Consider the following 23,555-nt stretch of genomic DNA (forward strand, 5'->3'; position numbering starts at 1 on the left):
GTTATGTATTGATTCACTCTGAGAGTTATAGTTCTTACCCCGCATCGGAATCCGGAGCGAAGAAGAGGGGGTTATATACCCGTTTCGGAGTTACAGACTCGGGAATACTCCGACAAGAGATGGATGAACACATGATAGAACTAGAATTAGAATATACTTGTCTAAAAGCATGGGCCAGTCCCTAGTTATTGCCACAAATCAGCATTGCCAAACCGGCTAAATCGGATAAACGCGAACCGAGAGGGTAACATTCGGAGATAAAACTAGACTAAGCAATGAAGTAGGTCGTAGTGCATAGTTAGTACCTCGTTAACTGTGATCATACTTTGCTACAATTAGTAGGCTAAGAAATCTACCCAAATTATATCCCATCGACTTATCCAATACAATACGGCAGCAGCAGCAGCAGCCTCTATCTGATAAGAGTTAAATCCATCACCGTGAAACTCCGCATCGATCATATATGCTGGCATCTGCTCCTCACAACATCTGTCATTCTAGCCTGCTTCGCCTTGACCAGAACTCTATGCTAATCTTGACTAATTGTGTAAGCATTTTCTTGAATTAGTACATATCCAGGCGGTACATCTATTCAACTAGCTGCTATGAATTTGAAGCCGAATTCAACCACGGATCATCTAGTAGCTCCCTCGCTGATTTCCTCCTCTCAGGTTCCCATTGCAGCATTGATCGTATGAACTGGAGGAATAATTTCTGGTTCTTCCCGGTGAGCTTGTAGTCTAATCCATCTATCTATCCATCTATCTATTATGCTTGGTGCATCCACCAATGCATATGTCTCTACACGAGCTGCGAATGCTTTCCAGCTCCCGAAGACTGGGCGAGTTTCTACTTAAAGAAACCTTGAAATGTATCCTCCGGGCACTTGGCTTTCTTCATAGGAAAGCGAACATTGTTCATACCGGTATATTCCCTCATTCCCAGCAAATCACAAAACAGTCGTTGCTAAAATAGTGAGAATATAGATATCAAACCCTCAAACATCATGCTTGGCATTGACGATGAGTCGATTCTAACAGACTTTAAGAGAGCCGAGCAACAAACCCCAACCCCTAAGAAATTTTAGACAGCACCCGTTCAATCTACACTTCTCGAAAACTGCGCCTACCCAAAGACATGCTCTGGGGCCAGCCCGTACTCTGTGACCTCGGACAGTCGAGAATCAGGACCCACAATCAACATTGCACTAGTGAAATACCGGAAGGGTCTTGTAATATTTAGTATTCCTTTTTGATGGACCCTTTCTTCCCTATGAAATTGATGTAAACTCGGTGGACTGGCGGGATGAATGCTTTCACCCCCTTTCCTTCTTTTCTTCTCGCGCTACAAGCTTCGCAATCCGATTCTCACACCCAGAAATTCCAGTCCAGAATGTCACAGCCGATGTCAGAAGTATCCTGGCCGGCGGGAATTCCGCAAATCCGCCTGCATCTGACAGATTTGGACCCGGAAGAGCTCGCGGAAGAGGCCAAGGGATGGTTGCTATTCGTACGGGTAGGGGAGATTCTGCGGAAGCACACATCCCTATCATGATATGTCGCACTGACGGTTTCCAATCATTCTCTCGCCGGCTGCAGGAAGAATCCCACCCCACGTCAAATACCGAAGATGCGCTTCGCCAACGACGAGCCCTAATCGAGACATGGGCTACCGCAAGCCAGGAGTTCCGCGAGGTCCGTATAACCCCAGAAGTCTCCAGATTCTTCCTCTTGTCATCCTCTTATCTGTCCCTTTCTTGCCTTCTTCATCTTCAGCATGAATGAGCATGAGTGGAAAAAGAGGAAGAAGAAGATTGAAGGGTAACACTGCCGCAGTCCTACCATAGTCGTTCCGTAGGCTATACCTCGGCTGTCGACTACCCGGCCCAGGTACTCTCGCAGCTCGCCCCAAGACCCAACAAACGCTTCTTGTGTTTGGCCCCAATAAACCGGAAGACCCATCCGCGCAGCTACATCCACCTCGTGAAGTTTCTTATTCTGTTATACGTCCACCAAGATGAATGGAGCAGGCGGCACCCCTTCGACCTGCGTGGGGCGGGCGACGCCCCCCGCTGCCACATTCCAGAGCTGCTTGGCTGCCCTCCGGCGGCCACAGCCACCACCACCCTCAGCGAGGTCCTCCCGGCGCTGTATCTCGCCCCGGCGGATTACCGCGCCATCTCCATGACCCGCCAGGGCACGGTGGTATTCGCCGACGGGCCGGACCTCACGTGGTTCGTCATCGATGCGCCGGGGCTGGCCACGGGGCGCCTCACCCTGGTGGAGTATGGCTCCAATGGCGACGTCCGCGTCTCGACCCTCCGTCGACCCTGGAATATGGGGCAAACCATGACCTTCGAGCAGGTCCTGGGGAAGGACCTGGACGAGATTGCCGAGTCGGGGATCGGGGGCCCGCCGCAGTATAATGAACCGTACGTTCCTTCTTTCCCAAACATTGCTGCTGACTTCTCGTCTTCTGATGAGACCTTTCTTGATTAATGAGATCGATATAGCTTGGACATGAACCTTCCCATCCTCGAGCTCTTGGAGTCAACCCGACTGAACAACAAGTTCCTCTTCCCTGGTTACGGATGTCGGGACCTCTGGGTCCGCATTATCGAGCAGAGTGCACCTGGATATCTGGAGCTGGAGGCCCAAGGGCGGGAGGTGGAATTCGAGCTGGATGATCTGCTAGTCGTTGATCCATAAAAAGTTACCAGGTTGCCAAATATAGATCCTGCACGAAATAGTGCCTTATATTTACAGTTAATTAAAAAGAAGATCTATGAATATCTAAACGACCTTAAGATCTAAATTTGTATTGGGCATGTAACTCCCTATTATAAGCCTGTAGACAGTGTAGAAATCTTCCTACTACTCCATACTTCAGCGTAGATATCCATATGGAAAGTAGCACTAGGAGTATCCATGATACTCAACACTAATTCCATATTCCATCACTTGATGATAGTACTAACTCAATTGATGAAGTCTTCATCATCAGCTTAGGGTAATGGCACTCTTTCAACTTCACTCATATTGACTTCATCATTACTTCACCAGTGAATCCATATCGACTGTCCGTAAATCCGGACAGATCTCCACCCTTCTACAAACCTCCTCTCCTTCCAGCATCCCTGTTATTGTGCAAGGACCGGCTTTCAGCCCGGGAGCACGATCTGGTGGAAGAAACAAATACTTCAAGAGTTCAGCTAGTATTGACATTTCGCTAGATCAACGATAGTGAGAGAAGAATTGGTATAAACTTAGACTGGAAGAGCAGATAAGGCGAAGACCATGATGGAATTGAGCAGAAAAGTCTTCGTGTTCGATAAGGCTAAACACCGGGTTGAGCCAGTCCATCCACGTCCAATTTTCGCAAGCAACAGTGATATTGTTATTTAAAAAGACATAGAAATGAGAGAATTAAGCTGCAATCTCTCAAGAAAAGCACGCTTGAAGATACCCTTCCACAAGTGTAACTACCGTAAGATAAAAGCCGGGTTCAATGTTAGACTTGAACACACGTCCCCCAGACGCGCAGACATTGAGATCCAATAGAAATATGCTCCGTATCATGCTGGCTGCCCATACCCCAACACCGAAGATCCAGGTAAATAGAGAGAGATTGCTCAGTAAAGCAGCCGTAGAGAAGAATGCAATAGTAATGACAGCAGCTAGGGCAAGGAACATCCGAACACGCTTTCCCAGGAACACCGCAAGCGACTGGACTCCGCATTTCGCATCGTCGAGCATATCTTAAACGGCGTAGGCGGTGTCAAGAAAGATAATCCAGCAGGCGGTTGCCCCAAACAGAGCTAGAACCGACCCGTTGAACTCGAGAATCCCCCGAACAGAGACATACCCCGGCATAACACCACTGGCAACAGAGAGACCCACCACGAGCTGAGGGAAGGGCATGACCCGCTTCATAAAGGGATAGATCAAGCCCAGTAGCCACGCAGGTGTGGTACACAGAGTCGCCTGTGGTCCTAGTGTATACCAGGTAGTCCCCAGGGTGAGAAGTATCCAACAGAGAAAGAAGAAAGTGGCCTCTTTGACGGAGATGAGCCCGGATGGTAGCGGCCTGCCTTTGCATCGTTCAACTTGTCTGTCATATTCGACATCACAGATGTCACTGGTCGCATTGGTTAGTAGCTATTTACATAGAACAATTCGGGGGAGGGGTATGCTATGCTCACTTCCATGTACAAAATGCGGCATGGGAGACCGTTGCACTTGCCCAGATGCCAAACAGAACCCAGGCAAATGACCATCCATCCGTCCAGCCTGCCTTTGCACCGATACTCGCTCCCCACACAGCTGGGATTACAGACAGCCAGGCTTCGCGAGTATGGAGGCGACCCATCTCCCAGATGGCGCGGAAGCGCTTGTGTGTGTAGTCATCCAACATATTGGTCTCTGGTATCAGTTTTCCTGCGACATCCATGATGTTGATTTTCACGTCACGCACAGCGAACAAACACACTTAGTATTCGATGAGACACGATTGTCGTTGGATGAAGACCAATGTCACTCATGACTCTTAAATTCGATTTCAAAGTTAATGAACTAGGATTGGGGGTATTGGTACTGGTGTGGGGTATTTCTTTTGCCCGAGTAGATACTCCGGCAGATCATCCATGCCTTGCTCATGCCTGCATCGAGCACATTCTACATATTAGTAAATCTTGATATCCAAAAAGGCTCGACTTGTCACTTAGAGCCCCGCAGTTCACGTTTTCGGATCAGTGGATATTCAATCATTCGCTGTGACCCTTCTTCGTTAAGATAACCGCCTTTGGGTGCAGATTTCGAAGCCATAAAATGTTACCAATTGCTTATGCCTACGGAAATTCATTATCCTATACTGGCCAAGACCCCCTGAGATGATGCTGCGAGCATCCTTGGAAATAAGCCTGTGAGCTTCAATCAAAGCACGGGCTGGTTTTCATGAAGAAGAAGACGCCCATTACAGCTGTGGCTGCAGATCCGACGGGTCTGAAAGCCATGTCAGATAAAGAACATGAGGGGAGTGACATATTGCTTTTTCTTGTCTCTGCAATGTGATCATGCATTTGCACATCAATTCGCCCCACCAGAAAAAGAAATCAATAACCCCCTCCCCTCCATCCCACATCTACCACGACCAACAACCTGCAACCAGCATTCAAAAATCTGATCAACAAGTGATCTCGCTCTCAGTCTAATTCGTTTGCATTGGTATCATAGCCACGTTATACTTGCCCAGCGCGCCCCATCTAAAAAGAATCCGCCCTCCTCGCGGACTTGATGGTGAGCAAATCACTCGACTTCCCCTCATTCCGGATGCAGCTTATCCTGCAAGATACCTGGCACTAGTGACAGCTAAAGTACTACTTGTTGGCTCGTTTTTACAGTAAGCTCTCTTCCCCTGCACCGCTGATCAAGCGGGGATAAGCCCCAAGGCAGATTGGTGCGAAGCTGCTAATCCATGATGGCGATCCTCACTTGAGTTGTTCATGCCACGACAGACCGGGGTTTGACACGGGACCTCTGTTGTGGAGAGTGATCCAAGTGTCTGCTATGGATATTGTATCATATCCCGCACCTGACCTAGGCCCATTTTATAGTAATCTGCACGTGGATAAGAGGCGGGTTGTGGCTGCTAAGTACCCCGCTCGTGGTTCTGTTTGATTAGAGAAAGGGTGGTCCTGTTGAATTACTACCATATAGACTAGTACTCATGGTTGACATTAGCGGGACCAGCGCCCAGTCCCTATCACTCAGATAGTACGGAAGGGAGCTCTCATGACGAACAATCAATCGCCCTACCACCCGCAACATAGAATTTCACCTGCGAGACATCACTGCCTCTCGCAGAAAGATCCGCCTTGCATGAATCGACCACTCCACTATCATTCCAGCTGAAACTCACGACACCACCACCCCTTAGTCTCAGTCCACCAACACTCCCACCTCCCCACGCCGCGGGAATCGCTGGCCCAAGAAGCACATCCTGCGTTTTCCCAGCACTCGCATCCGCACTAGAACGGTCCGAGTCCCTGATAAGCATCTGAACCATCGCTCCCACAAGCCCGAAATTAGCATCGATCTGAAACGGAGGTGATCCGGAGTACATATCGAATCCGTTTTCGGCAAAGTTATCCTGAATTGCAAGCGAGAGCTCGGAGTATGCTTCGTCTGTGACATTGAGGAGCGCCCAGCAGGCACTACGCCATACCTTGGCCCAGCCGGTGTTGGAGTCTTCGACGCCGGTGCCGCGGGAATAGAGGGTTGTTTCGACGGCGTCGGTGATGGTTTTATTGGAGCCGTGCACGGAGGAGATGATGTAGCCTGGGTACCAGCCGTAGAGGTTGGAGAGGTGCCGGTGGGTGTCGTTTTTGACGTCGATGTCGAGCTTCCATTCTTGGATTTGGCCCCATGAGCCGATGTGGATGCCTGGGTCTAAGGTGGAGAATTTGGAGGTGATGGCGTTCTTAAAGGAGGTGTCGTCGTCGCCGGAGGCGGTCCAGCCTTGGAGGACGTGGTCGAACAGTTCCCAGATGAGTTGTTGGTAGTGGGTGCAGCCGAAGGTCTGGGGCGTTAGCTGTTTAGTTTGAAAGACTTTGTTGGGAACTTACTGTAGGCCCATGCTCGGGTGAGTTGCAGGGGTTTACAACTAGGGTGCCGTCCTTGAAGTACTCATCTTTCACAAGCTGAGAGAGCCAGAATTGGGCTGCTCCTTTGAGAATGGGGTAGCCTGTTTCGCGATACCAGGCACTGTCCTGAGAATAGTCGAAGTGGTCCCATACGTGATGTGACATCCATGCATTTGTGGCAGGGTAGTCGGCCCACTGGGCGACGTCTTTCATGCTATTTTGGTCAGTGTTGGAATGTTCATGCTGTTGATGTATTGCCATGTACTCACGCTGTGTGTCCGAATGTGTTCATCTCGTCATGCGTCACCCAACCTTCCGAGGTGCCATACAGCAACTCTGCTGTCTCCGCGCCTCGAGGCATCCATGTCTCAGCCATGTATGTCCAGAGGGGCTCAGTCAGCTCCCCTAGTCCTGTTTGGTCAACGGCCCAGTGGTTCATCTGTAGGTTGATATTGGCATGGTAGTCACCGCTCCAAGCAGGAGAATACGACTCCGTCCAGAGACCCTGCAAGTTTGGCGGCAGGGATCCTGGTCGCGATGATGATATGAACAGGTAGCGACCGTAGTCGAAGAGCAAATTCTCCACGTAGGGGTCTCCAGGCTGACTGTAAGACGACAGAAGCTCGGTAGTTGGACGGTCGGCTGAGCCATTGGGATCTGGAAGAGTAAGGGTAAATTTGTTGAAAACGCCTTGGTAATCCTTGACGTGAGATGACTTGAGTGCAGAGTAGGACTTTTTGGCAGCATTGGTCGCCGTTTGGAGGACTTTCATGTACGGGTTCTCCCCCTTGAACGAAAAGCTGGCTTTGGAATTCCCGTTGGAGGCTTCATAGTTGGTGTCGGCAGCAAATACAAGGAAAACCTCTTTTTCACCCTCTGGCACTTTGACAGTTGACGAAGAGCAGAGATCAGTCGTATTGCTTGATCCGGGAACGACGACCGTCACCCTGGCGTTGTAGATCATCCCGATAACAGGGTAAGTCTGGCCATAAAGGCTGATGCTATTCCCATGGCAGCTGACATTCGGGGCAGGCGACGTAAGCTGGTTCTCCAGTCCAAAGGTAATCTCAGGTAGTGATGAGTTTGAGCTGAGTCTGTAGACGCAGACATTATCCGGATACGAGCAGAAAGCCTCCCTATTATCTGTCAGCAATCGATCCATTGGACCGTAGAAGCAGCTTATTACCTTTCGATATAGGTCTCGCCGGTGCTGAAATGGTCCGAGTAAACAGCCGAATCCAAGTCCAAGTTCCGACGGTATCCGTCAATATCGCTCAATTCGCCCATGTCGATGGTCAGATTTGCCAACACCTGGTACGATCCGTAGTACGGATACTCGCCCAGCAGCGCAGAGACGTTGCCTGTCCCATTTTGGAATATCCATTCCCTGATACCAGGAAGTGCACCTGCCTTAGAAACATTTGGATTTCCTCCTGAGTATGTCTATATTGTTCTCAGTATTTTCATAGCCTTAGGAGGAAAACGCGGGTACACGCTCCCACGCACCGGACTTTCAAAGGGCCCTCCACGCCATAACGAGTCGACATTGAGATTGACAATTTCCTTGTCGTAGGAACCTATAGGCATGGCTATTGGAAAGCTCAGTATCCGATCGTAATAATTTCCTGAGGCCTTGCTTAAAGCGCTTACCCCCCAATCGTCCATTTCCTAGAGGAAATGCAGTGGTTATGAAGCTACTATAATTTCCTGGGGAATCAGACCATAACGACTTGGCCGCCGCAAAAGGCAAAGCCAATGCACAGAGGGCCGCTGATGATCCAGAGATGAGCATTCTGTGTGAGCTGGCTGCTTGGAATCGAGTGCTGAAGTGCAGTGGAAAAGGGGAAAGGGAGCCATTTTATCGCCGCCATGGTCGACCCAGCAATTTATGAGTTGATCAAACTGTCAAATGATGGGGGAAGAGCCGAGAAGAAATATATTAGCTGCAGCTACCTACTTTAAAACCGAGGTGGACTGTGCCTCTATTGGAGGACTTTCTCAGGAGGATAGAAATCGTCCGCAGTAGCCCCGTTAGCCTGCAGATCGGCAGAACCGGATTCCGATAAAATGCTTGCTTTTCGCAGGACTGGACGAATGTCCCACGAGGTGATGCGGGGATATTGTGGCATGATTGTGCTTGATTAATGGAAGGATGCAAACGGAGTTTAAGCAGGATACGAAACGGAGATGCGGGGATCCATGTGACCCGGTCTAGTATATAGCCTAAATATCGCGTCTATAAACAATAAGCGCTATGCTAGTGTCAAAGACCAGTCCATTTCACCAAATCCTGAACCAGATTTGTATTACAGTTTACTCTTCGCCGCCGCTTCATTGGCCTTCTGCCACATCCGAATCCGGCGCTCATGTCCAGCATTGAACACATCGAGCCACTCCTGTTCAAACGGAGGCAGGACACGCCCCGGCTCGCCTGCCTTGGGCTCGCCCGCCAATTGACGAAGAGTCTCGAAATACTCCCGGAAGTCCGGGTTGATGGTGCTGAACGCGGGTCCATCACCCTTCTTTGCGATCCGATCTTGTTCCCATTTCTGCTGTTCCTCCAAGGGTGGCAATTGGGCCTTGCCAGCCAGGACTCGCGCCGCAGCCACGGCCTGCCATTCGAAAATCTTGAAAGTCAATCCAGCGCCAACCTGAGTCAGATGTTAGCCCGAGTTATTTGTATGCGAAAACACTGCGAGATGGGGTACATACCGCTCCCAAAAATGCAAGGGTGGGATCGCTTTGATGGAAGATGTGCAAGTACAGATCCGGAACACGGTTATTTCTAGTCGGGATATCCGGCAGGTATGGCAATGCCCAGGTGAAGCCCGTTCCGAAGATGATATAGTCCACATCCGAGACCGAGGTTCCATCTTCAAAGTACACCGTCCGCTGTCCATTTCCACTTTCAACGCGTGAAATTGGTGGTTTACGACTGATGGAAGGGTGTCTGAACGCCCAATCCCCAAAGTAAGGGTTATACCGACCGCGAACCACAGCGTGGATGGGGGATTGCGCGGAGCCGATCAGACTGACCGCGGTATCTGCGGCAGACACCGAAGCTCCAACAGTGACGACTTTCTATACGCTATTAATAACAATTGCAGAACTGGGCGACTAGGCATCGTCATACCTTTCCGCGATAGCGTTCGGGACCGCGATACTGCTTCGTGTGCAACACATTCTCTGGGTATTTGTCGATCCATTCTTTCAGGCCGGGGATAGAGGGGATAAAAGGCACAGAGTAGTGCCCCGAGGCAACCACCAGCGCATCAAAACTCTCACTCCACCAGTAATCATACCCACCAGGCTTGCCAGCCCGGCGCAGGATCAGTTCCCATTTACCGGTCTTGGGGTCTTTGACCGCACGTTCCACGGTCGTGTTGTATTCTACAAGATCTTGATAGCCATTGCGGTTCAGGAGATCCTCAATGTACTGGCGGATCACTGTGTGATGGCGGAAAGGGGTGTCAGGTCCATGCAGCGCAATTGACATCTCCGACCGGATAGCCGGGATCGACTCCTGCGAGTACTCCATGGTCGAGGCATCCACATTGGTATGCAAGTTCGGGTAGATATGGGAGTCAGTATAGCGATGCTGGGCCAATGCTGGTGTGGATGCAGGAAATTGGGTCGGAATAGGGATAGGAGCATCCGCCGTCCTTGCGGATAGCTTATCGACATCCAAGGGCACCTGTTTCTCGTTTCGCGATACCCTAGTGTCGATTAACTATCGGCCATGAGAACCAGGAAAGGGTTGCTCCCAAAGCCTCTGGTAGCAGCTGTGTAGACATACCAGCACCCACCAGCTTTCTCTTGTCTCTCGAACACACGGACCCTGTCAAATGCTTTCTCCTGCATCAGGGCGTCCACGGCAATGGCGCCGGCAGGCCCCGTGCCAATGACAGCCACGCTTTTGATTGGGGACATTCTGACGCTGAACTCTAACGCGTCGGTGGTTTGCAGACCAGGTGTTTTATAGTTATAGGATTTGCTCACCCTCAGGGTTGGTGGTTCAAGTTATTCTGGGTTGCAGGGGGTTAGTTGCTGATTCCACGCGGCTATCTTGATGCCAATCATGGCGCGGATGGCGTCAGCAGAGGCCAGTAACAAACCGACATGAGCGCGTATCATCCTTTTGCTCATCTCTATACAGCAAGTATGTACTCACAGAAGCTCCTATCCCAAATCTTGTTTTCCTGCTGCTTATAAGCGACGAAACCTAATCATTGGGGGTCCGAAGCACGGTTCACTTTTCGATTATCGCATTTTTCCTCATCCTCGACGCTGACTGGTCCATCTCAGCCTCTTATCACGTGAACAATATTAGTCAGTGAAATAAGTACTTCCATTGGTCAGTCGAACACATGACCAATCCCTCTTAAAGCAACGCGGCCAATCAGCTTATGGCATGGCTGTGAGTCTCTTCAGTCTCCATCTGCAATTGTGATGGAAGTTAATTGACCTCGGAAAGACTCCGAGACCCTCTCAAGAGCGATTCTTGGATCACAGCTCACCAGGCCGTGTGGAGCGATGCGCAATATCAGTGCTCTTTGATTATTCTTTTTATACTCGACTCTTGTATAGAGTGGAATCGTCGTCATTGGGTGTGCTCAAAGGCCGTATAACAGTGAGCTGGCAAGCACAAGTGATTCCTAGTAGGGTTAGCAGATCCCCTTGTTATAGTACACCATGCTATGTTTGCCCCGGGTAGTGGAGCCAGCATTTCAGATGCGTGAACATAGTGTGGCTCCACGAAACCTGCTGCGAGTCGCTGGGCTGTTAAAACAACCCCAGAGAAAGGTAAACTGAGATATCAGCGAATATTGTGCAACATGGCGACATTGGCTGATGAACACCAATGGATTTGCAGAATTGTGGACTACATTGCACCTCGTCCCCTCTAAGTTGAACAGTCGTATGCCGCGAGGTGGACTGGCCACTAACCCTTGGTACTTTAAACATACTTCCGAGGTTCAACCTTGTCGCAAAAGATTCATCATCGCCAGCCCAGTACCTCCTGAATGACTATCATCTTCAGGCATTCTCAAGGAAATGACTTATCCGCTGACAAAGCCCGACAGTCCGGTCTGTTTTCATGCTATCGTAAGCCTGTCCGTAGTCACAACTAGAGTAACTAGGCCCGAAGAAGATCAGCCGCTCATCACACTTGGGCACTGTTGCGCTTTGTTGCCTTTGATTAGCCAAGAAGGCTGTTTGGGCTGGTCCCCAGCACGTGAGGATGATCCTTCTTCAATAAACCTGAAACACCTGCGGCCTTCATGGCAGTTCCCGGGGCCTAAAATTTGGTCTTGAGCGAATTTCCACTTGCCTTCGATGAACTTGTACCTGGTGACGTCTGAAAGGCTTGGTTTGACAAGATTGGTGTACTTCTAATTACAACAGATCTCCTGATAACAAGTAAAATCCAAAACCGAAAGTTCTAGAATATGGCATATCTTGATATCGGTGGCCTGTTCGATAAATGTAGCCGTTGGTTTAGTCTTCCCTCTCAATTGTAAGAAGACACGCAATCAGACTCAGTCTGATGCCAGATAGAGGGAAAGTATCCATCCACGTGTGGAGCATGCCATAAGGGTTCCAAAGGCGTATGTAGTGATAAGCCAGCTTAGGTACGTAAAGCCTTTAGGGTCGAAAGTCAACTTTTTGGTATTCGCTGTCCTACAGCCAACGAGGGCATCCCTTTGATTGGGTTCTCAGTTGGTTTCACAGGGCACTTGGCACACAGTCACGGCGCAACTGACCCTAGTAGGCGGGATGAACATGAAACTCAAGGCTCAGCAGCTTGATCTAAGAGACCTATATTGTATTGAAGTATAGAAGAACCAATGGGAAGTATGTGCGCCGCACTCAAAGATTCTTGGGTATGGGATATCAATTGGTCGTGGTCGAATTATGAGCTACTGATCTTGCGATACTCCGGGTCATACTCATCGGACCAACATGATATTCACCCCTTCAGCATGGGTTGATGTCTCTGACAGACCAAATGCTTACTGCCAGGCGGTTTTCCAATGATTGCAATCTATTCCGAAGCATCACCAGCCCAGGTGCGTTTCATGCTTTACATTCTTTTGGCAGGGGTTCCCTGCGCAACCAAGGGTTATGTGCCAATGTATGCTCACGGTGACCCCATCTTGCGCCATACTCGATTGCATGAAGTGATGAATTGAAATCCAGGGAATACTGATTGAGAGACGGGATTTCCTTCTCGACTGTTTCGGCCACGAAAGTCAGTGGTAGTCGATATGGGCCTGGACCCAAGTTCGAGTCTAGTGTATACTTTAGAAATTAGTTGATATCAAATGTTGTAAGGTATCCAGAAAGGTGGTAGAGTGTTCGAGCAATATGCGGCGTCGGAAAGGTAGAGAATGAAATGAAGCCAGTGCCAGCGCAGTCATGGATGATGCCTTGTCTGCCTCAGGCACTCAGGGTGGGAGAGGAATCCGCCGATCGACCCTGGAACTGCTCCACATCTGCCCGTCCCCAAATTGTTCTTCTTTTTGAGTCTGCGGGATAGGAGTTCCAGAAGTTTTGGAAACGACATTGTCCTTGCAAGCCACGTACTCGACCCAGATGGCGGATAACCTATCTACCATCCATCACAGAAAGGAATACCGAGCCGTCTCCCCACGCCCTTGATCCTTGATACATCACAAGTACTATAGCTGGCGGGCAACGGTCTGACAGGCATTACTCCTTCAACTTGATTCTGTTACAAGCGGTTGGGCTGCCTAGTTCAGAATTTATGGCTGGGGTTACCAGATTCTGTAATTCCCTTAGGCAGTTGATCTCATCCCAACACTCTTTGGCATCTGCCACAAGGACTCTCAATACAAATGCCAATAGACCGTGAACTCTTCAAGGACAGGGTCAGGGCTGACGCAACAGGCCACAAAGTCCCTCGGGCACTGATCAAGTGCCCTGGATGCTTGAAACGCTGATCAGGAACACGGTTACAATTATTCGCTCCGATTGGCGCCTGCATAATCCACGGCCGTTCCGACAGACGACTTTCCACCCATGGCTCTCCAGGTTGGCTGTTGCGCCAACATGGGCAGGGACTTGCTGGTGATTTTGGTTTTCCCCCAAGACCCTGATTTGTAAGTATGCATCGCACACAGAACGTTTCATGGGCTAGTCTGGGGTAGATGAGCTATCAATTTCATACAGTGGCTGGTGATGCCATGGCAGATCTATCGAACAAGGATGGGTCCGTTCCTTGGCTTCAACGGTTCGGCCTCATTTTTGGGAGCATCGATCAATTTCTGTCTTGGACAAAACCCCCGAGCTCGCCAGTGTTTCAAGATCCCTGCAGTTTAGAGTTAAGCATCTAAGCAGACACAGCAACCGGCCCCGAAACAAACTTGCTCATGAAGCGGCTCGATGTTGGTCTTGTCCCACAGCAGCAAATTGTTGCTTGCATCATCTTGAGTGCGTGCTCTTTTCCATTGCACAACCTAGTTATTCGATGATCTCATTCGATTTACCCTCGTGGACGGCACGTCGGATCCCCATGCTTTCAGCACATCACATCATCGAGAGCGTCGCCATTCGGCAGACATATAAAGGACCCTCGTGATCCGTGTTCCCTATCGACTGTCTATCAGGCTTTAACGCTTCCTTTCCTTCAAACTGACACTTGTAGCTTTCACATCTTTTCAATCTTTCTTTTCATCATTTTAGGAACTTAAGCAATCACTACAATGAAATTCCAACACGTCGCTCCGGTGTGCCTTGCGGGCTGTGCCCTGGCCTTGCCGACTCCCGTCGAGAAGAGACAGGATCTCTCCGACCTCCTTCCGTTCCCTATCCCAAGCAATCTCATTCCAACTGGTCTCTCCCTTCCATCTGGTCTTTCCCTTCCCTCAGGCCTCCCCAGCTTCTCTTTGCCCACAGATCTGTCCGACCTAGGCTTGAAGCGGCGGGATCTGCCTTTCTCTCTGCCCTCTGGTGCTGCACTCCCTACAGACTCAAAGGGACTGTCTCAGCTCCTGCCCTCTGGTCTCCCCGACCTGTCCGATCTCGGCATCACCCTTCCCACCGGGCTGCCATTCGAGAAGCGTCAATTCGGCGGTGGTGGTCCATCCTTGGGCGGTGGTTCTGGAGGCCCATCCTCTAGTCCCTTCGGAGGGCTGTCTGGCTTGGGTGATGGTGACTCCTCCTCTGGCTCCTCCTCCTCCAGTCCCTTCGGAAGCCTTCCCAGTCTGGGTGGAGGTGGAGGTGACTCCTCCTCCAGCCCCTTCGGAGGCCTACCCGGCCTGGGCGGTGGTGACTCCTCCCAGTCCAGTGGCTCTCCCTCACCCTCCAGCAGCTCGTCCTCCTCCTCCGGCGGACTCCCCGACTTTCTCAACGGCCTCGGAGGCTCTTCCAGCGATTCTTCTAGCTCTGCTCAGCCCTCCAGCGGCAGCCCTCTCGGCGGGCTCTCCGGTATCCTGGGCTCGCTCGGGGGTGATTCCTCTCAGTCTTCTAGCGGTCCTTCTAGCTCCTCTCAGCCCTCCAGCAGCGATGGTCTCAGTGGCTTGCCCGACTTCCTGAAGCCCTTCCTTGGCGGCGGCTCCAGCTCCTCCTCATCTGCGGGAGACTCCTCCAGTCCCTCCCTGCCCAGTGGTGGCAGCAACCCATTCGGCGGCTCCTCTCAACCCCAACCCTCTAGCGGCGCTGCTGCTCCCAGCCAACCCTCCGGCGGCTTCCCGAACCCCTTCGGCGGCTCTTCCTCTTCCTCTGACTCCTCCAGCCCCGCTCAGCCAAGCGGTGCCTTCCCCAGCATCAGCCTCCCCGAGCCTGCCGGCAGCAGCAGCTCCTCCGACTCCAGCGACTCTTCTTCCTCTGCGTCCGAGTCCGAGCCCTCCCTCAGTCTCCCGACTCCTTTGGCTTTCTCGCCCGGTGGTCTGAACATCCCTGCACCTTCGTCTAGCTCGGCTATCCCTACTAGCTCTGCTATTCCTCCTAGTGGTGCTGTGCCTACTGCGCCGTCTTCGTTCAAGCAGTTTATGGCTTAGGATGGTTTATATGGGATCGTAGACTACTTGGTCCTATAACAAATGGGTCAAAGTGACTGGATGGATGAATGGTGGAGGATTTGAGTTGTGATGGAATATGGGGTAGTTACACCTAAATGTGGTTATGTCATGTTTGCTGGTCAGAATATGAGGATATGAATTCTGTTGTCTGGTTCCTGGTTGATTTTGTTGTGCTGTACCTAGAATGTCAATGAGATGGTTAGTCGCTCGTTTATGGATGTGTTATTGATGTAGGTTTAGTGTAGAAGGATATCGTATGTGATTTGTTTCGGTTGTTTCACGATATCTTGGGTGGGGTTAGAAGAGAGTAGCCAAGGTGAGGTAGTAGCAACGTCCCTAGCTGTCGGGTAGGTGACGTTTAGCAGTCATAACTGATTTGGCATTAGGCACTTCCGTAATCTAGTATTTCTCAGACATTAACTATGAATATGAATAGGTTATCTTAACCAAGAAAAAAGAAAATAGTGGGGTGCGTTCTGATTTTTAAATAATGAGAAATGAAAGACTATCCAGAAACTAGCAAGGCACTAGACATAGGCATGCAATTCTCGAAGCGTATCTAAGTAAACACGTCCGTCGCATAACGCATGCTTGCCTTGAGATCATCGAAGAACTTCTCAACATCCTCGTCATTCACTTCAGACGGGACTTCTTCCTGCTTCGTCTCCAACGCTACCCGACGACGCTCCTGTTTCACATCGACGTAAATGTTCTTAAACGCTTGGCGCACCGCTTTGCCTACCTCCGCACTTCCACACACATAGATCCTAGCGCCTTGCTCAAAAAGTGAGACCACTTCGTCGCGATCACTTGTAATCCGGTCCTGAATGTGCTGGGCAACGGAGCCGTCAGAGGGACGGCTGTATGCCCACCTGACGTCGACGATGCCCTGGCGAGACCATTCAGCGAGCTCTTCTGCGTGAATGTCATCCTTGCCTTTGGTGCGACAGCCGACGTAGAGGATAGCCGGGGCGGGCTTTTCAGTGATAGAGTCGCTTCGGCTGAGAATCTTTTCTGCCCGGTCCATGACAAATCCGCGGAAAGGCCCTAAGCCGCTTCCTGCGCAGGCCATTATCATTGGCGTATTGAGGTCTGCGGGAGGTTTGAAGCCGGAGTGGGACGGGCGGACGGCGATGTGAATGCGTTCGTCAGCTTGGAGAATGGAAAGGTATGTAGAAGCTACGCCCATGTACGGCTCGTCTGTGCCGGAGAGAGAGGGTGCGTTGAGCACGGACACTGTAATAGAGCATTCTGTCGGGTCCGTAAGGGGTGAGGATGATATAGAGTACTGGCGTACTCGCATGGGCGGGAGCATAGCTAGGAAGTCGCCGAGCGGTAGACCGATGGAAGGATAACGATCCAAGATGTCCAGCAAGCTGAGGCGTTTTGTGACGACCTCCTCATTGAAGCGGCTAGGACTGTTGGCCATGTATCGCAGCTCGGCCTGGGATTCTTCGTCGGCCACGGCTGCATCTGCCAGGGCAGTCAGGTCTCGTTTGGACGCGGGCTGGGATAGTTCAACATAGGAGGAGAGGAGTGCGAAGGCGGAAATGGGGGTGTCAGTGGGAATGGCTGACGGTCCATTTTGGGTCTGGGATGACTTGCGAACAGTCAAAAAGGCATCCCAAGGCAGTTTGAACCGACGCATTGCTCGACGGACGATGCTAGTTGGGTTCACGGGAAGCACAGCAAGGTAATCACCGCACTGATAAGTCATGTCGCTTGGAAGCTTGATTCTCACCAGTCGTTTCGCTGAAACGTCGGGTGCTGTTAGAAGCTTGTTCTCGATCACATATCCTTCCTGCAGCTGAAGGCCCAAGGTAGTCACTCGCTTTTCTGAGCTGAGTTCGACTTGTAGGCCCGAACTGGCTTTTTTACCAGCCTGGCCCTGACTTTTGGAGCCAAATTTCGAGCTTATGGCAGGCCATAACGCCGACTCACTCCAGTTATCGAAATCAGTGAACATGTCTGCAATGGCGGTATCAACTAATCCGATATCACACAAGCGATTCCCACCATGCTCTTTCACCAGCTCGTTGATAGCTTTGGGGATCCGGTAAAATGTGGCAGTCCAATCATCTTGAAAAATTAGTGAGCAGCGAAGTCACACATAAAAGAGCACACATGAATGAAAATGAGAGACTCACGATGTCCACAACCGAATACGGCATAATTTATCCCTTCGAGTTCATTATCATTTGCTGCGCTAAGCCACTCGAAAAAATGAGCCGCATTATCAGCGGGTTGGCCTTCGTAAGATGCAGCAATGAAAACCACTGGATCCCCTTTCGGAACATTCTCAGTGGCGGAATCTAGCGAATTGACTTTGGCACTAAATCCCCATGCGACAGCATCATCTGCCAGTCTCCGAGCCAAAGCCTCGCAGGTTCCAGTATTACTGCCAAAAAATATGTGCATCGGCTTCATGTCTCCCTCGGAAAGGGCTGCATCCTTCTTACGTTCCCTGCTAGCTACCGTGGAGGATTCACGAGGCACAGAACCACTGTTCAGAGCTGGCTCCAAAGTTATTGGGTCCAACCCATGCCTGAGAGTTGCTCTCATCTTGAAGTCCTTCGGCTTGATGGTGAGTGTCTGTTTGATGCGCAGGTCATAGCTTGGATCATCCAGCTGGAAGTTGAAATTCTGCAATAGCAAAGCAATAGCCAGTAAGCCTTCTTGCCAGGCAAATGGCCGTCCAATACAACCGCGCATGCCGTTCCCAAAAGGCTTCCAGGAATTCCGAGGGAGACTGTTGAAATTTTCATCTAGCATCCTCTCCGGCTTGAACTCCTCGGCATCCGCACCGTAGACCTTGGGATCGCGGTGTAATTTCGGGAGGAGAACCGTGATTGGCTCGTCCTTGTTCAGAACATATCTTCCATTACCCAAGGTCACTGGGTCTTCTTTGTTCTTAGTCGGATGCGCATGGACTCTCATGACACTCGCTGGCGGGTTGAGGCGTAGCGCTTCTCGCATGACTGCATTGATATACGGCAACTTGGAGAGATCATCCACGGTGATCTTCCGTCGGCCAATCACCCTGTCGACTTCTTCCTGTGCCTTTTTATACGCATGTGCGTTTTTTAGTAGATAGTAGAAAACGAACGACAGCATTCCAGAAGTGGTTTCGTGGCCTATAGGAAAAAAGCGTCAAAACATGATAGATAATAACGACCCAACTAAGACAAAGTACTTACCTGCAATCAAAAAGGTGATCATGTTGTCAATGATCGACTCATCACTGAGGCCCTTCCCTGACTGAGGGTCTCGGCCAAGGATGAGAGCGTTGAGCAGGTCCTTCTTGTCTGATGGATGCTTTCTCCTATCTTCGATCAACTCCTTCGCTAAGTTTCTCATATAAGAAATATCGTTCCAGAAAGCATTATTTTCGCTTGTGGGCAGTTGGTTCAAGAACGATGGGCGCTGTGCCCTATAACTAGCTACCTGCATCCCACCAACCATCGCCTCGACGAAGGGGTGCATGCTATCGTGGTAAAAGGAGTTGAAGCGGGTTCCCATGGCGCAGAGGGCGATGGAGTCAAGAGTCAGGCGGGTGAAATCTTCTGTGACCACAATAGGAGTCTCAGGTCCCTGTCGAGCCCATTTCATGACGAGCTGGTTGGCTATATCTTGCATCTCTGTGGCAGAGCGATAACTCATTAGTCCGGTGCGATAGGGGTTGGATGGTGATGGGTTGCTTACCATCGAACATGCCTCTGATAGACAGGGGCCCAAAAGCAGGAATAAGGACACGGTGCGCAAGCGCCCAGTTCTCCTCGCCGGGGTACCGAGCCGTGAATAAACCGTCGTGGAGGAGATTCCGAAGTTGGCCCAAACCCCCATCCACCGATTTAGCGAATCGCTCCTCATTGCATACTTCGTCGACGAGTTCTTGAGTAGAAACGACTACTCTCGACAAGCCAAAAGTTGTCAGTCGGTAGATCGGGCCTTGACCGATACATCGCAGTTAGCATATATAATACTCTCAATGGGGAAGGGAAAGAGCAAAAGCTAACTGATCCTTTACGGTGGGATCAAAAGGGGTCAAAAAAGCACACAGGGAATCGTGGAGGGGTAAGGGCGGGGTTACCATATTGATCTGCCATCAACTCAAAACTTCGGACTGGCATCTCTTGGTCAATATCGTAGACATTTCCAAGAAATGGAACGCCCTTGGGGCCTGGGATAGGAACAGGCTTTACGCTGCCCATGATGGTATATCGATATGAATTGGTGCCGATTGAACTTGAATTGTTGACAGTGTATGTGTCTAGTTCTCACAAGGTCCGGTGGAACAACACGGGATTTGAATTTCTCTCAGCGACCATAGATCACCTGACGGTCACACTTCGATGAATGAAATGGTGAACAGATCAATGCAGGAAGGAGACTTTATACTCCGTGGATTCTAAGAACGCTGCGGTCGGAGGGGTCGCATTCCCGATGATGGTGCATGAGTCCACTGCAAATGGAGCGTCATCACTCCACGCCATCATATGCGAAAGGGATTCCCCAGTCAGAAGGCCGTCCGAGTGCATACCAGGACAATCATAGAGGCGAACGTCATGGGGCTGATGAGAGTGGATCATGGTCCTTTGTAGATCAATGAGTCCAGAGTACCAAATCGTAATCAAAACTCAGCGCATGTACCTCGGCCTGTAAGCACTAGTGGGGGCCCCGGCCAGCGAGAGATGAAGGTTTACTATTCATAACTGTGGCTGGACTTGTGATTAGCAACGGAATGCATATGATCCGTCCACCGGTAAATCGGACTCGGGGCTCGGTGATCACGGACCGATGCCAGAAGTAGATAGTAGAAGCAACGATCCATGGATCCTCTCCGTCATGCCGCTTATCCGATTTGGTGAATAAGGTGTAGTTTTGTGCGTATGATAGGCCAACACCGCCCCCACTTTTCTATCGAACTGGTCTCGTGGCGCAATGGTAGCGCATTAGTTTCCGGTACTAGAGGTTGTGCGTTCGAGTCGCACCGGGATCGTTCTTTCCTTTTTGCCATTTGACGGATTGTGTAAGACATCATCCTCTTTTTTTTTTTTTTTTTTTTTTTTTTTTTTTTTTTTTTTTCTTCTTATTTTTTATCCAATTTCACTCATAAGCATCGTTGCGTCATCAAATCTCCGGCTTGGTCCTAGTTCCTGTGTCTCAACCTTATCTTTCATTCTCGAGGACTGTCAACCGTGCTGAAGACGTCTCACATACAAAAGCGCAGATATGACACCCATGATTGGTTTTAGGAGAACACCGTAAATAGTCGTAGGCGCGCTACAGGACGCAACCGACCTTGATATGACTCTCAGTCTGTCACATTTATAGAAGAATCATACTGCAAAAGATAGACCGACAGCCCTCTTGGAGTTATCAGTCAAAGTGCCTAGCTGACGCCCCCCGAATGTTAAGACACAATAATCTGTATGGCCCAGAAAAGAAACCGGTTGAATGCAAGTTGGTATATATACAAGAGGAGAGGGACGCTCGTCCTAGGGCCATAGGACTGGAGAAAAGGGTAGGAACAATATAAACAAGATCAAGAAAAAAATGTGGAAAAATAGGATGGTGCGCCTCTCACTCCATCGTGGTGCTCACTCAAAGTGATTCAAGAGCAACTCCAGCGCGACCTTGGCCAGCAAAGCAGGCGCTGGTATGAATTGCTCGCCGCGTTGGTATGATGGGCACGAAAAAGCAAAGTACGAATCCCGACAGAAAGAGGCACAATGGCACCCCTGGAACAAAGGTTGGATTCATCGTTTTTGTCATGGACACAAAGGTCTTTTAGATTTGGATACTTCAGCCAGCTAGGAGACTGGCTGGTAGCCCTTATGTTTCCATTCGCTTTGTTTCCACTCGGCTTGGAAGTTGTTCATTTCCGTCCTTTCGGAATTCCACTGGGCATCGTTCAGGGCATGTTCGAGACGGCCCCTCTTGCGCTGCTTCAAACAGAAGAAGATGAAACCGGCAAGACAACTAGCTCCAACAGCTGCTATGCCAATGCCAATGCCAGCCTTTGCGCCACTTGGTAGCTCGTTCCATCTCTCAGAAAGTGATTTCGGAGGAGGCTTGTTGAGCTGCTCCACGGTGGTTGAATTACCCCTGAGATTCGAGAGTCAGCATTGTAGACATGGTTTAGGGGAGAGAAGCTGGCTATGGGAAGACTTACGAAACGACCTTGATGCTCTCCCAAGACCCGGAATGGTCCGAGTATGAATACTCCTTGCCGGTATGGAAATCATGCACGCGAACCTTTTGAACTACCATGGTGTACGGGCCAGCCGAGTAATCAATTTCACCACCCGCCCATACAATGGTACCGTGAGGCTGACTGGGATCGCCGGCAGGCCAAATTCCAAAGCGAATGTTGCTGGGGGTCTGGGGGAAGTTCTTGCCGCCCACAGCATCTTCATACTTCAGTGTGCGTACCAATTGCTGGTCAATCCACCACTCGACTTTTTCACTCGTCCAGTAGGTGGTATAGTTGTGGAATTCCGTGTCGGCGTTAGGAACGTAGTGGAAGCCACCCCGGTCGAAAGATGTGTCGTTACCCTTGCCGAAATAGTTGGATTGTACCTCACTGGTGTTGTATCCCACCCACTCCCAGTCAATCTCGTCCAAGTCATCCGATTGGAGCACTACACTGCTCACTACGCCACCACCCTTGGCCATTTTAACGTGGGACTCGACAATGCCAAAGAAGATGAAGAAATTAGATTGCATGGTGGGCGAATCCATCTTTTGGGCGATAGAAAATTCCGCACCCTCATCCGTGATGCCAATATTGCCGTTGGTGACATTCCAGATCGTGTCATCGACGGTGGTGTTGAAATACCAGGTGTGGTTGGTACCTAAAGCTGCGTCTGCGGGACATGTCTCGTTGAGAGGGTTACAGTTGGTGAAAGTCTGAGCGGTTACCAGATTAAGACTGGCTACCAGCAGCGCCAAGACATGAAAGAGTGACATGATGGCAAATAGTGTTGCCCAGGGTCACCACTCCCCGGTAGAGGTTTTGTTGTAATGAACGGAGCGAGTTGTGGTCAGATTGCGAGTCAAACACCGCTCTCGGATGTGATAAGATGCGATAGAGGGCTCTGGAAAAAGAGAATGAACCCTATAGCGGAGGTGTCGAATAACCGATGGCTCCCCACGAGAAAAAGAGTGACGATTGTTGAATGAATGGCAGTGCGATCAAATCGCACGAGGTGTGTTTGATGCCCACCGGCAAGGGAACGAAGGGGAGCAGGAGGAGGATAGGAACGAGATGAAGCGGAGGAGAACGAACGACAGGAGAGGAGAAGAACGAGAGGGTATGACGGTTTTCCTTTTAATTAAATTAAGGCCATCCCACCCACTCTTGGGCGTTGGCAAACCCTTCGCTTTCCCTTTTTTTTGTCCCCTCATAACTAATGTCCGAGTCGTGCTTATTTTTAAACCAGCATGTCTCTCTTTTCTTTCCCTGCATTGGATGTCACTAGTTTGGCCCTAAACATTAAGGGGCACATTTGAAACAGGAAACTGCCCGACCAAGAGGGCATGGCTAAACTGTATCTGGTCTAGCGGACTGCCAATCCACCCTGAATTGGCCACTAGTGTGGTCCCTGACCCTGACGCTAGCCTGCTCTGGAAAGGGTCGCTTGTACCCGCCAAGACCCTGCCGAGATGGGCGATAAGCAACGCTCAGGCACCCAAATCCAATCAGCTAGGGGAGGGTCGTTGGATCTTCCTGAAGATTAAATGAGTTACGGGTTAGTCTGATTTGATCCGGCCAGAGATAACAGTTGCCACTGTGTGATATTTGGGGAAGGGTCCTAGGAATAATCCGTCCAACTGACACCCACCGTGTAAACCGACTGCTCCCAACA

At 50.3% G+C, this 23,555-nt stretch overlaps 11 protein-coding genes and 1 non-coding gene across 12 annotated transcripts; 5 read left to right on the forward strand and 7 right to left on the reverse strand.

The window, feature by feature from the left end:
* Positions 1-1,392: 1,392 nt before the first annotated feature.
* Positions 1,393-2,708, forward strand: An16g02740 (uncharacterized protein; the record flags this gene model as incomplete). Its single annotated transcript, XM_059744999.1, has 4 exons — positions 1,393-1,509; positions 1,599-1,694; positions 1,836-2,431; positions 2,513-2,708. The coding sequence occupies 4 exons, from the start codon at positions 1,393-1,395 to the stop codon at positions 2,706-2,708; spliced, it is 1,005 nt and encodes a 334-aa protein (XP_059605595.1).
* Positions 2,709-3,440: 732 nt separating this feature from the next.
* Positions 3,441-4,449, reverse strand: An16g02750 (uncharacterized protein; the record flags this gene model as incomplete). The annotated part of the gene is made up of 3 exons (XM_059745000.1): positions 3,441-3,725; positions 3,765-4,110; positions 4,202-4,449. The coding sequence occupies 3 exons, from the start codon at positions 4,447-4,449 to the stop codon at positions 3,441-3,443; spliced, it is 879 nt and encodes a 292-aa protein (XP_059605596.1).
* Positions 4,450-5,787: 1,338 nt separating this feature from the next.
* An16g02760 (uncharacterized protein) lies at positions 5,788-8,432 on the reverse strand (the record flags this gene model as incomplete). Its single annotated transcript, XM_059745001.1, has 6 exons — positions 5,788-6,588; positions 6,623-6,854; positions 6,910-7,776; positions 7,827-8,083; positions 8,147-8,229; positions 8,291-8,432. The coding sequence occupies 6 exons, from the start codon at positions 8,430-8,432 to the stop codon at positions 5,788-5,790; spliced, it is 2,382 nt and encodes a 793-aa protein (XP_059605597.1).
* A 514-nt stretch (positions 8,433-8,946) lies between these two features.
* On the reverse strand, positions 8,947-10,570 carry An16g02770 (uncharacterized protein; the record flags this gene model as incomplete). The annotated part of the gene is made up of 4 exons (XM_001397553.1): positions 8,947-9,291; positions 9,353-9,721; positions 9,774-10,356; positions 10,437-10,570. The coding sequence occupies 4 exons, from the start codon at positions 10,568-10,570 to the stop codon at positions 8,947-8,949; spliced, it is 1,431 nt and encodes a 476-aa protein (XP_001397590.1).
* Positions 10,571-10,889: 319 nt separating this feature from the next.
* Positions 10,890-11,685, reverse strand: An16g02780 (hypothetical protein; the record flags this gene model as incomplete). The annotated part of the gene is made up of 4 exons (XM_059745002.1): positions 10,890-10,948; positions 11,106-11,216; positions 11,270-11,419; positions 11,622-11,685. The coding sequence occupies 4 exons, from the start codon at positions 11,683-11,685 to the stop codon at positions 10,890-10,892; spliced, it is 384 nt and encodes a 127-aa protein (XP_059605598.1).
* Positions 11,686-12,090: 405 nt separating this feature from the next.
* An16g02790 (hypothetical protein) lies at positions 12,091-13,248 on the forward strand (the record flags this gene model as incomplete). Its single annotated transcript, XM_059745003.1, has 7 exons — positions 12,091-12,116; positions 12,202-12,277; positions 12,374-12,475; positions 12,646-12,711; positions 12,842-12,893; positions 12,977-13,025; positions 13,086-13,248. 7 exons carry the CDS (start codon positions 12,091-12,093, stop codon positions 13,246-13,248), a joined length of 534 nt encoding a protein of 177 aa, XP_059605599.1.
* Positions 13,249-13,454: 206 nt separating this feature from the next.
* An16g02800 (hypothetical protein) lies at positions 13,455-14,179 on the reverse strand (the record flags this gene model as incomplete). The annotated part of the gene is made up of 4 exons (XM_059745004.1): positions 13,455-13,757; positions 13,867-13,973; positions 14,013-14,102; positions 14,152-14,179. The coding sequence occupies 4 exons, from the start codon at positions 14,177-14,179 to the stop codon at positions 13,455-13,457; spliced, it is 528 nt and encodes a 175-aa protein (XP_059605600.1).
* Positions 14,180-14,367: 188 nt separating this feature from the next.
* An16g02810 (uncharacterized protein) lies at positions 14,368-15,663 on the forward strand (the record flags this gene model as incomplete). The annotated part of the gene is made up of 1 exon (XM_059745005.1): positions 14,368-15,663. The coding sequence occupies one exon, from the start codon at positions 14,368-14,370 to the stop codon at positions 15,661-15,663; it is 1,296 nt and encodes a 431-aa protein (XP_059605601.1).
* Positions 15,664-16,243: 580 nt separating this feature from the next.
* On the reverse strand, positions 16,244-19,895 carry An16g02820 (uncharacterized protein; the record flags this gene model as incomplete). The annotated part of the gene is made up of 5 exons (XM_001397558.3): positions 16,244-17,763; positions 17,832-18,818; positions 18,882-19,322; positions 19,387-19,632; positions 19,775-19,895. 5 exons carry the CDS (start codon positions 19,893-19,895, stop codon positions 16,244-16,246), a joined length of 3,315 nt encoding a protein of 1,104 aa, XP_001397595.1.
* Positions 19,896-20,152: 257 nt separating this feature from the next.
* Positions 20,153-20,556, forward strand: An16g02830 (hypothetical protein; the record flags this gene model as incomplete). Its single annotated transcript, XM_059745006.1, has 2 exons — positions 20,153-20,281; positions 20,419-20,556. The coding sequence occupies 2 exons, from the start codon at positions 20,153-20,155 to the stop codon at positions 20,554-20,556; spliced, it is 267 nt and encodes an 88-aa protein (XP_059605602.1).
* Positions 20,557-20,611: 55 nt separating this feature from the next.
* Positions 20,612-20,683, forward strand: tRNA-Arg (CCG). The gene has a single exon. It is a non-coding gene; the product is annotated as a tRNA-Arg (tRNA).
* An 814-nt stretch (positions 20,684-21,497) lies between these two features.
* An16g02850 (uncharacterized protein) lies at positions 21,498-22,656 on the reverse strand (the record flags this gene model as incomplete). Its single annotated transcript, XM_001397560.1, has 2 exons — positions 21,498-21,792; positions 21,860-22,656. The coding sequence occupies 2 exons, from the start codon at positions 22,654-22,656 to the stop codon at positions 21,498-21,500; spliced, it is 1,092 nt and encodes a 363-aa protein (XP_001397597.1).
* Positions 22,657-23,555: the final 899 nt, after the last annotated feature.

The sequence above is a fragment of the Aspergillus niger genome, assembly GCF_000002855.4.
Source record: "Aspergillus niger supercontig An16".
Classification (NCBI taxonomy): domain Eukaryota; kingdom Fungi; phylum Ascomycota; class Eurotiomycetes; order Eurotiales; family Aspergillaceae; genus Aspergillus; species Aspergillus niger.